At 42.0% G+C, this 12,509-nt stretch overlaps 1 gene segment (V, D, J or C); it reads left to right on the top strand.

Moving 5' to 3' along the window:
• Positions 1 to 783: 783 nt before the first annotated feature.
• LOC117089872 lies at positions 784 to 11,574 on the top strand. The segment is given in 4 exon segments: positions 784 to 929; positions 1,054 to 1,333; positions 9,142 to 9,167; positions 11,471 to 11,574. Coding segments are annotated over 4 exon segments (465 nt in total).
• The last annotated feature ends 935 nt before the right edge of the window (positions 11,575 to 12,509 follow it).

The raw sequence follows: 12,509 nt of genomic DNA, 5'->3' as shown, positions 1-12,509 counted from the left end.
ATGTCCCCACTCACTGATAAAAAGTAAAAAAGAAAAGTGGTATTAATGGTGCATGGGAGGGACCTGCTTCATTCAGCGGTTACCTTCACTAAGAGAGATGAATTTTGGGAAATAATACTCAATGGCAGAAAAGAAGGTAGACTATGAAGGTGCCCAAAACAAGAATAAGGTGCAGCTCATTTAGTCTATGAGTATTACAGAGACCTGCACCTCTTGATAATGGTGGATCTGTGAGTGCTGCGTGCGTTGAGAAAACATGGTATCATCTCTGCTTCTGTAGTAAATTGTCTGATCTCATACTGGTAAGAACAATGGCATAACATCATTACCTAATACTTACAAATACATGTAGCATCATGTCAAAAAATTTTATTTTTAATTTTTTTACATAGGAACAATATTAAACTCAGAGAAATGTTGCATGTATATGACAAATACCCCCTTCCCTAACCAGAATCATATGAGTCTTTTGAAGACTTGAGAATTGTACCATCTAACATTTTACCATGGGTTTCCTACAAACTACTATATTCTCCTAAATAATCCCCACACACCAATGAAATACACTGCTCCATAGACTCCTGAGGAATATTTCAAATTGTCAAAAATAAACCATAAAATATTTCTCATAACAAAATAGTCCCTAGTAGAAACACATTCTCTGTGGACAAATTTGTGCTACCTGGTCTTACCTGGGACACCTGGGGACACTGAGCTGGTGTTCAGTTACTGACATGAGCCAGCCCTGCAGCTGTGCCCAGACTGCCCCATCCCTGCTCATTTGCATGTTCCCAGTGCACATCCTCCTGCCCTGAAGACTTCTTAATAGGCTGGTCACACTTTGTGCAGGAGTCAGTCCCAGTCAGGACACAGCATGGACATGAGGGTCCCCGCTCAGCTCCTGGGGCTCCTGCTGCTCTGGCTCCCAGGTAAGGAAGGAGACACTAGCAGTTGACTTAGCTCAGTGTGCTCACTACTGCTTTGCTATTCAGGGAAATTCTGTGACAACATGAATAATTGTGTGGACATTTGTTTTTATGTTTCCAATCTCAGGTGCCAGATGTGACATCCAGATGTCTCAGTCTCCATCCTCTCTGTCTGCATCTGTAGGAGACAGAGTCACCATCACTTGCCAGGCAAGTCAGAACATTTATAGTAATTTAGCCTGGTATCAGCAGAAACCAGGGAAAGCCCCTAAGCTCCTGATCTATGCTGCATCCACTTTGGAAAGTGGGGTCCCATCAAGGTTCAGTGGCAGTGGATCTGGCACAGAATTCACTCTCACCATCAGCAGCCTGCAGCCTGAAGATTTTGCAACTTATTACTGTCAACAGTATAGCAGTTACCCTCCCACAGTGTTACACAGCCGAACATAAACCCCAGGGAAGCAGATGTGTGAGGCTGGGCTGCCCCAGCTGCTCCTCCTGATGCCTCCTTGGGCTGAGACTGTTCCTCAGATGCAGCCACACTCTGATGGTGTTGGTAGAGGAGGATATGAAGTCACCTCTGCACCTGAATTCTTTTCTCTTTCTCAGCCCCAACTACACAGACATAGCAAGGCCTCTGCTGATTTAATAAAGACAGAGATCATGACACCTGAAGAGTCTAGTTTATGGCTTCAGTTGGAATTCATATAACACAGAAGAAGCCACTATAGATATTCTAACCTGAAATTGAAATTGTCTTAATAAAGAGAATTAAACTACTAAAGTCTAAATAAAATGTACAGATAAATCTCTAAATTTAATGTTTTATTTGCAAAGAAATATTTGCCAAGTGGGGCATACAGGAAAACTCAGTGGTCTTTAATGTATTGGAAGAATGAAGAGAAAGTTACCTTTTTATGAAAAAGGGAAAATATTACCTATGGCTCTTGGGGAAAGTTCATTGGCACTAGTAAGGCTTGGGAGCTGGCAAGCTCAGGCTGGTAAGCAGTGGTGGACAAATTGAAACCTAGAATAATAACAAGCTATCTCAGATGTTATGGATCAATTTGATTTCAGGTTACAAGAAGCCAAAGCAGTGAAGCTTGCAGAGAATTTTGTTTCTGAAATACCAGGGATTCGGTATAGATCCTGCTGCTCACCACACAGAAAGTCAATCACTAAGACAACAAGTACCGCCAATGAACAGGCTTTAATCAGGTGCCGCACTCAAGGAGATGGGGCACCATTCGCAAATGTATCTCCCTGACCAACTAAAATTAGGGTTTATATAGCAGGGAAGAAACGTGGGAAAACAGGAATTGGCGAGGGGTAAGGACGATAATTTGGTCAATAGGAAGCAGGAGGTCAGTTAGGTAATCATAATGGGCAAGGGGTCTGATGTCTCACTGTCCCAATTCAGTGATATGTAAGTTTCAGCTCTTTGATAGTATCTGGGAGGCCTGTTCATTGGTTTACTGGCAGAAGAAAAAAAAAAAAAAACCCTCAGGTAAGACAGATGTAATTATCCTGAGTTTTAAGACTGGGGGTGTCAATTTCTATGTTTATTCAAAAAAACATAAACATTAGTTCCATGGGATAAGGGGGCCTATTTTAATTGCATTCTAGAAACAATATTTTGTACCCTGAGTTCCTTTCCCCTCTGGTTTCTTGGCTCTGTTGGGTATGACAAGAATGACCCAATTCCTAAGATTCATTTTCACACTACAACTTTTCAAAGCCAAGGATACAGTAGTCATGAAAGCTGATATTAGAAGCAGGATTCTCTGTTGCTCCCTCAGAAAACAGAATGCATGTGCCCCTGAAGTATGGGCTGTTTAACCATGTGGTCCTCAGTCCTGTCTGAAGCTTAGGGGTGGGGTATTGATGCTCTCAGCTTCCTACAGCATCGTTCCAGGTGTTTCTCCAGTCCTCATCTCTGTCCCTGTGTCTGTCTTAGGTACCAATGGAGAATATTGAGTCATCCTTTTCTGACTTCCAAATCTTATGGGAAGACTTCTTATTGGGCAACTCTATAAGAAACAAGAGAGGCAAAAAGGGATATTTATGTAAGTTAAAATGAGGCCCCTGTGAGGCCTCGTGAGACCAAGGGTTCTTGGTCTCACACTGCTTTAGATAAAACGCCATGGAAATACGTGGAGTGGTTTTAAGGAGAGAAAAGTTTAATACACAAGAAGGAAGGAAGAAGAAAACAGCTAAATAGCTCCCCCATACAGAGACAGAGGGATGGGGATGGAGAAAACTCCATGAGCAGTGGAAAAGTGGCTGCTTATAGGAGGAGGCTGAAGGAGGTGGTGTCTGATTTGCATAGGGCTCAGGGGATTGGTTTAACCAGGCATGTCATTCACGTAACCTGAGAAAAAACTAGCCCTCCCATCCTAGCCATTTAATATGCAAATGTAGGGCACCATAATGTTCTACGCACATGGGGATATGTAGGGGCAGCCATGTTGCCAATCACATGTGGGGGCAAGGAAGAAGAAGGTGGGAATTGCCATGTTTGGGTGAACCTAGTTTCTCATGGCCTTTTTGCACATCAAAGCTTGCCAGCCTGACTCTAAGAGTCAGGACTTTCCTACTAGAAAAGAAATATTTTTGGAGTTGCTTTAAAAGAAACAAAACCTTCCCAAGGACCCCTTTTCCTCTCCATCTGCCTAAGATAATTTCTTTATAACTCTATAGAACTTGGGTTCCAGAGACGAGGACATGGACATCTTTTGGGATGGGGACAGTATTCATTCCACCAAATTATATATATTTTTCAGACCTCTGAATCCAAACTAATCCATCATATCCCCTGTGACCTGCATGTGTACATCCAGATGGCCTGAAGCAACTGAATCACCACAAAAGAAGTGAAAATAGCCTTAACTGATGACATTCCACCACTGTGATTGTTCCTTCCCACCCTAACTGATAGGATATAGTCTCCCCTGCCCTTAAGAAGGTACTTTATAATATTCTCCCCCACCCTTAAGAATGTACTTTATATGGCTATCCCAAACCTGTAAGAACTAATGATAATCCCACCACCCCTGCTGACTCCTTTTTCAGACTCAGCCCACCTGCACCCAGGTGAATAAACAGCTTGTTACTCACACAAAGCTGTTTGGTGGACTCTCTTCACACAGACACATGTGACAATATTCCCCAAAATCGTCCTTATCTGAAGTAAAATTTAAAAAATAACAAAGTATTTTTATGAAACAAGAGAGCCGGACAAAATCTAAGACTTAGTCAACTTGTGAGTCCTCTAACTTGTGAGTTTTAGCTGTTAAGGTGTGCTCACTGCACTGTCTCTACTGTAGACTTTTGGATATGTATATAGTTCAGAGGATTTTTTAATTTGATGACCCAGGGTAAACAAAACAGTATCTGAGACAGGTCTCAATTTATAGGTCTATTTGCCAAAGATAAGGCTTATGGCCTGTGACACAACCTTAGGAGGTCCTGCAAACATGTGCCCAAGGTGGTTGAATTACACATTAGTTTTACACATTTTAGGAGATGCAGAAATTACACAAATGCAAAGACACAAATCAATATACATAAGATATACATCAGTTTGTCCTGGAAAGGTGGGATATCTTGAAGCAGGGGCTTCCTGGTCACAGGTGGATTCAAAGTTTCTGATTGGCAACTGACTGAAAGAGTAAGCTCTGCCTAAGAATTGAATTTATCATAAAGAAGTGCTTGAGTTTAGATAAGGGGCGTGGAAGCCAAAGTTCTTGTCATGTAGATGAATCCTATGGGTAGCAGACAAGTAGGAGGAGGGGCTTATCAGACCTTAGAAAAAAAATGTCAGATGCTTTGGGAAACACTTAGTAAGGGGAGGAGATTCTCTGCAGAATGCAAATTTTCCCGACAACAGGCAGCTTTGCAGGGCCACTTCAGACTAGGTCAAAGAAATATTTTTAGGGTAAAATATTTTGATTTTTTTCAGGGCCTATTATCTGTCATGTTGGAGTAAGGTATCTTATTGCTACGAAGAGTCTGTTTTGTCAGTCCAAAGATCTCTGTTGTGATGATAATGCTGGTCAGTTGTGTCTGAACTCCAAAGGGAGGAGAACATAATGAGGCACATCTAAATCTACCTGCCAGTCATGGCATAACCTAGTTTTTCAGATTTCTCTGAAGTTCTCTCTGCCAAAAAAGAAGTCCATTCACCTGGTTTGTGGCTTACAACTTAATTTTTGGTTTCAACACACAGAAAAACAAAATCACTTCACAAATTCAATGAAAAATAGATTGGTAAAAACAAAACAAAACAAACAAGAAATTTAAGCGCTTCCTGAATATTCCTACATGTCAAAAAAAATAAATTATTAGAATTCAGATGAGAAATATCACTCATACAAAAGATTATTATTATTATTATTTTTAGTACTTAGTTTGGCTCCACCAGCAATGAGGATTCCTGTTTAGGCAGCAAATTTACACTGGGAGGAAAGGAGGAAAGTGAGGAAGGGAACAGAAGATGAATGCTAAAAGACACATCAACAACCCACCTGACTCAGGAGAACTGAAGATCAACCACATGTGGAAACATGGACTAAATTCCTCTGGGCTGTTCCACCTGAGAGATGAGGAAGCTGGAGTATGTATACACTTTTCACTCACGTCCATGTGAAGAGACCACCAAACAGGCTTTGTGTAAGCAATAAACCTTTTAATCACCTGGGTGCAGGCTGGCTGAGTCCAAAAAGAGAGCCAGCAAAGAGTGGTGGATTATCATTAGTCTTACAGGTTTTGAGATAGGTGGTCAAATTAGGAACAATGTTTTGTGGGCAAGGGTGGATCTCACAAAGTATACTCTCAAGGGTGGGGAGAATTACAAATAATTTTCTTAGGGTGGAGAGATTACAAAGTACATTGATCAGTTAGGGTGGGGTAGAAACAAATTACAATGGTGGAATGTCATCAGTTAAGGCTATTTTCACTTCTTTTGTGGATCTTCAGTTGCTTCAGGTGATCTCGATATATATGTGCAGGTCACAGGGGATATGATGGCTTAGTTTGGGCTCAGAGGCCTGACATTCCTGTCTTCTTATATTAATAAGAAAAATAAAACAAAATAGTGGTGAAGTGTTGGGGTGGTGAAAAATTTTGGGGGTGGTATGGAGAGATAATGGGTGATGTTTCTCAGGGCTGCTTTGAGCAGGATTAAGGGCAGCGTGGAAACCTAAAATGGAAGAGATTAAGCTGAAGGAAGATTTTGTGGTAAGGGGTGATATTGTGGGATTGTTAGAAGAAACTTTTATCCTACAGAATGGTTGATGATGGGCCGGGCGCGGTGGCTCAAGCCTGTAATCCCAGCACTTTGGGAGGCCGAGGCGGGCGGATCACAAGTTCAGGAGATCGAGACCATCCTGGCTAACATGGTGAAACCCCGTCTCTACTAAAAAGTACAAAAACTAGCCGGGCGAGGTGGCGGGCGCCTGTAGTCCCAGCTACTCGGAGGCTGAGGCAGGAGAATGGCGTAAACCGGGAGGCGGAGATTGCAGTGAGCTGAGATCCGGCCACTGCACTCCAGCTTGGGCGACGCAGCGAGACTCCGTCTCAAAAAAAAAATGGCCTGGATACAGTTTTGGATGAACTGAGAAACTAAACAGAAGATACAAGATCCAAATAAGAGAAGGAGAAAAATAGATATTAAAGGACTAAGAATTGGGAGGACCCAGGACATTCAATTAGAGAGTGCCCAAGGGGTTCAGCATAATTACTGGCTTGGTAGCAAGTTTTGGGGCTCTATCCTTGAGTTTTTTTATTTTGTCATACACCAGACCAGATTGGTTTAGGTAACAACAACACTTCATTTAAGAATATACACAGTCCTCCTTTTTCAGCAGTGAGTAAGTCAAGGCCTCGGCGGTTTTGGAGGACAGCTGCGGTTAAAGAATCAACTTGGGCCTGGAGAACTGATAGAGTTTGTAATATGTCTGTGATGCTAGCAGAGAAGTCATTAGAGAGGCTACAGAAGGTTGTGACAGAGGTTGAAATGCCTGCTATTCCAGTAAGAGCAACAGTGGAGGTAGAAAGTCCTAACCGACAAGCAAAGTAATTTGTGGAATAACCCTTTTTTGTCATGTCAGTCATGAGGGGAACTGGGAGCTCTTTGGTACCATTTGCAAATTGAATTTGGCAGTAAGGAAAACTAATGTGCACGTGCCAGTCCAATTAGCAGGTAGGCACATGTAGGTAGAGGATCCACAGAGGAAGAAGAGACCTTATGTGAGGCAAAACTGGAGATGCAAAGTAAAAAGATGAGAAGGAGTGCTGAAAGGGGTATCTTGTACCCAGACCCCTGGGAATCCAGCTAGCGTGGTAGCCATCAGAGGTTGTAATGGGGACTGATGAGGTAACTGCATAGAGGGGGAGGTTCAATTTTCATGGTGTATGAGAAAACGTTGAGTATCTGCTAGCAAACTTTCACTGTTATTTTCAGGGCTGGGTATAAGTAAACAAGAAGAGGGCCTGGGAGGAGAGTCTGACAAGCAAGGGGATGGTAGCCAAGGATGGAGTGAAATACAGTGAAATACAGGGTAAGTGTCTTCCTAAGCAATAATTACTGCTAATGTTTTAAGTTTGCCTGTATTGATAGAGGGCTTATCTGTAATATGGAGCTGGAAGGCTCCATTGTTTCAGTGATATGTGTAGATGGGCTTTGGAGAGGAAGAGTAAAGGAACATTGAGAAGGTGAAAGGTAACCCAGGGGAATTCCAGTGGGTCTTTGCCGAGAGATACATAAAGGAGCGCCCACAGGAATAGTAGTTTGTGTTGTGAGAGGTCCAAATATGTGGGGAGTAGAGTTGATAAGGAGAAAGGTTTTTTAAGGTGTGGAGGAGGGTGGCAGCTTGCTGATGTGAAATGTCTGGGGAGGTCTTCCTGGACCTATCTAGAAAGTAAATGAGTTCTTCAGGAGGGTAAAGGTGAGGGCTATTAAAGGAAGTTCGGAGGTGTAAGGAAACAGCAGATGTTGTCCAGTCTGCATGTAAGGCAGGGACAGCTGTGTAGGCACTGGAAGAAAGGGAAATGCAAAGCCAGACTCTGTTTGCTAAGGAGGGATTAGAAACGGCTAGGAGAGAATGGGTAAGGTTGATGGTGTGGTGGAGATAGCTGGGGAGATGTAGAGGGTGGCAAGAGAATGGGAATGAGATTAAGAGTGAATATAAAAGCAAAGAATAGAACTTCATCAGGGTGAAAGTATTGGAGGATCCCCTGCCAGCAAAGATCATCTATCCACTCTAAAAGGGAGTTAAGGGTGGCACTTTGGGGATAGCACCAAGAGATATCAGCTGTGATGGCTTGAAGGAACACTGTAAACGGCAGTGTAAACAAGAGTAGGGCATTTGTAGGTAGTTGAGAATGGAGAATAGGAGTATGACTAGACAGAAGATAGTAGGGATGACTAGTTTTTGTGGCTCAGTCCAAGTAGTGTGGATGACTTCGTAAAACTTGTTGCAAAAACTAGGGTAAGGACAAACAGACCTAACAGAATGAAGGGAGGTATTAGGCTCATAAGGGTTATTACTGTTCTTCAGAAATATGAGTGAGTTTGAGGGAAGTAGCGGACACTACTTGAGACTTCCAGGAGGAAGAGGAGGGATTAGGCTGGCTGTCCAATGGACACAGCTTTGTTCTGGAACTTAGGAACTACGCATCAATATTTATACTGACCCCATATCCTGGACCAGCATGCTGTTTTATGGGCTGAAAGGTTCCTCCCTATGCAAAGGTCCTCCATCATTAATGCCTCTTTAATAAAAAAACCCTTCTCAAGGCTGCTTTACTTCCAAAGGAAGCTGGAGTCATCACTGCAAGGTCCATAAAAAAGCATCAGATCCCATCGCTCAGAGCAGCGCTTGTACTGGTAAGGTAGCTAAAGAAGCAGCTAGCATTCCAACTTCTGTCCCTCACGGCCAGTTTTTCCTTCTCGTCGGTCACTCCCACCTACTCTCCCACTGAAACTTCCACCTATCAATCTCTCCCACACAAGGCAAGTGGTTCCTGGACCAAGGAAAATATCTCCTTCCACTCTCACAGGCCCATTCTAGTCTATCGCCATTTCATAGCCTCTTCCATATAGGTTACAGCCACTACCCGCCTCTTAAAACCTCTCATCTCCTTTCCATCGTGGAAATCTATCCTTAAGGAAATCACTTCTCAGTGTGCCATCTGTTATTCTACTACTTCTCAGGGATTGTTCAGGCCCCCTCCCTTCCCTACACATCAAGCTTGAGATTTGCCCCCGCCAGGACTGGCAAATTGAGTTTATTCCCAGGACTGGCAATTGAGTTTACTCACATGCCTCGAGTCAGGAAACTAAAATACCTCTTGGTCGAGGTAGACTTTCACTGGATGGGTAGAGGCCTTTCCCACAGGGTCTGAGAAGGTCACCGTGGTCATTTCTTCCCTTTTGTCAGACATACTTCCTCAGTTTGGCCTTATCACCTCTATACAGTTCGATAACAGACCAGCCTTTACTAGTCAAATCACCCAAGCAGTTTTTCAGGCTCTTAGTATTCAGTGGAAGCTTCATATCCCTTACCATCCTCATTCTTCAGGAAAGGTGGAACGGACTAATGGTCTTTTAAGACACACCTCACCAAGCTCAGCGTCCAACTTGAAAAGGATTGGACTTTTACCTCTTGCAATCACCTGGGCACAGGCGGGCTGAGTCCGAAAAGAGAGTCAGCAAGGGTGGTGGATTATCATTAGTTCTTATAGGTTTTGGGATAGGTGGTCGAGTGAAGAGCAATGTTTTGGGGGCAGCGAGTGGATCTCACAAAGTACATTCTCAAGGGTGGGGAGAATTATAAAGAACCTTCTTAAGGGTGGAGAGATTACAAAGTACATTGATCTGTTAGGGTGGGGCAGAAACAAATTACAATAGTGGAATGTCATCAGTTAAGGCTATTTTCACTTCTTTTGTGGATCTTCAGTTGCTTCAGGTGATCTGGATGTATACGTGCAGGTCACAGGGTATATGATGGCTTAGCTTGGGCTGAGAGGCCTGACATACACTGATCCTGTCCTCACTGATTATGAGCTCTCTCTCTTGTTCTTTTTCAAGCTGCTCTAACAGATTCTTTGTCACTGTGTAATTCATAAAAAAACAGAAATTATTTTCTCACACTTCTAGAGAATGAGAAATGTAAGATCAAGGCATGGGCAGGTTAATGTCAGCTTTCTCTGCTTTCAAGAAGATGCCTGAATTCTTGAGTTCTTAAAAGGAGGGAAGGCCATGTCTTAACATGACAGACAAGAAGAAGAGAGAGTGAGATCCTAGACCCATAATCCCTGTTTATACTGGCATTAATGTATTCCACTAGAGGGCTCCACCCTCCTGACCTAAACACATCCCAATAGGCCCCAACAGGCAATACATTTACACTAGAATTATCTTTACCACAGATGGATTCTGGAGGACACAGTGAAACCACAGAACTTTCCTAAGAGATAAACATTCCAGGCCAGCAATGCATGCAGGCTGAGTTCTCTGCCCAAGATCATAAAGAACATAAGATATATGTGTGTGTATATATATATATATGGCCATTGGAAGTGAGCAGAGGTACAGCAAGGGCAAAGCCCTAGATTACAGAAGGGGACTGCTACATTCATGCTGGTACAGTTAACCCTTGCATAACTTCAGCTTGAAATTTGCAGATCCACTTAGATTTTCTTCTGTGTGTGTCACCTGTGAGCAAGCACTTAATAAGTAATAAATACATTTTCTATTTTTACGATCTTATTGATAACATTTTTTCTTTAGTATACTTTATTAGAAGAGTAGAGCATATAATATATCAACTATTTATTCATCACTAAGGCTTTAGTCAAAAGTAAGCTACTAATACTTAAGTTAGGGATGCAAAAGTTATACACAGGTTTTCAACTGGTCAACTCACTCACTTCACCAGGTCAGTGCACAACCTCCACATTGTTCAGGGGTCAACTACTCTATCAGTCTGTACCTGCATCTCTGGAAGGATTCTGGCAGGTGGATTGCAAGTAAAGGAATCCAGAAAATACATCTCAAACTGTGCTGCGTTGGTATTATGATTATGTGAAAACAAAGGCATTTAGAAAGCAGCAAATGCACAAAAGACTTTTCCTAAATATCCCTTATCTGCTTAAAAGCAGATTCTCCAGAAGGAAATCAATGATCAAGAAAATTCTTCCTGGGAAATTTTATATCAGGGAAGATTAACACAAAACAGGAATCAAAAATAGAAGAGTTTGGAAGTTGATGCTTTACCCAGACAGGCTATTACCTATTCTTTTGAGGATGCGCTTCCATTCTCGTCTTCTCTCCACGTTGTCTACACTTTCCAATTCCCTCTTCACTAGAGAGGAAATATGAACAACTGGATCTCATTGAGTTATCTGGGTAATCACCCTGCTATGATATCCCACTGCACTTTAAGTAAATTTTGTTTGCCTTTTCTCTTATTAATCTTTCTTTTGTCAGTTCATTTTCAGCAAACATTTAGAGGACAATTGAACTTTCTTCCTTTCTCCAGTATCAGTAAGTTCCCTTAAAATTCAGGCTGCTTACAAAGCAGCAGGAAGGTTTGTGCACAGGCTACAGCACTGTGATTTGGCTCCCCTAGTCAGGCGTCAGTAAAATTTTGTACAGCCTTAGGCTGCAGCCACTAAAGCTGATATAGTTGTATCCACTGCACCTGCTGCTGAGCCACGCTGGGACGTTTGGGGCATATTAGAGATGTGAGATATAATGAGTGCGAATCCCTGTCCAGTTTCATATGAATCCAACTGATTTCTCCATGTACATAGGCAATTGCTTGATAAGGGATTCAGGATCTCTTTTCTAAAAATGTTAACAGGGTCGCTGGCACCTGGTTCAGGATGATGTCCCCAGTCACTGATGAAATGTAAAAGAGGAACGTGTCATTGATAGTCCATGGCAGGGACATGCTCCATGCCGTGGCCACCCTCACTAAGAAAGATGAACGTTGGGAAATAATACTCAATGGCAGAAAAGAAGGTAGACTATGAAGGTGCCAAAATGAGAATAAGGTGCAGTTCATTTAGTCTCTGGGTACTATAGAGACCTGTAGGTCTTGATAATGGTGGATCTGTGAGTGCTGCGTGCATTGAGAAAACATGGATCATCTCTGTATATCTGTAGTAAATTGCTTGATCTTATAGTGGTAAGAACAATGGCATAACACCATTACCTAATACTTAGAAATACATATAGAGCATCATGTCAATAAATTTTATTTTTCATTTTTTTAGAAAAGAATAATATTAAAATCACAGAAATGTTGCAATGATAGGAAAAAGTACCTACTTCCCTAATGAGAATCATATGACAGTCTTTTGAAGACCTGAGAATCCTACCATTAACATTTTACTATGTATTTGCTACAAACAAGAATATTCTCCTAAACAATCCCCATACACCCATGAAATACATTACTACATCGATCACTGAGGAATATTTCAAATTGTCCAAAAAAAAAAAAATACCTAAAAAATGCTTCTTATAACAAACTAGTCCCAGTAGAAACGCATTTGTTACAGACAAATTTGTGC

The sequence above is a fragment of the Trachypithecus francoisi genome, unplaced genomic scaffold, assembly GCF_009764315.1.
Source record: "Trachypithecus francoisi isolate TF-2019V2 unplaced genomic scaffold, Tfra_2.0 Contig00903, whole genome shotgun sequence".
NCBI classification, from domain to species: domain Eukaryota; kingdom Metazoa; phylum Chordata; class Mammalia; order Primates; family Cercopithecidae; genus Trachypithecus; species Trachypithecus francoisi.
Note: the sequence above shows the minus strand (reverse complement) of the source record. Positions and strands in the feature narration are given on the sequence as shown.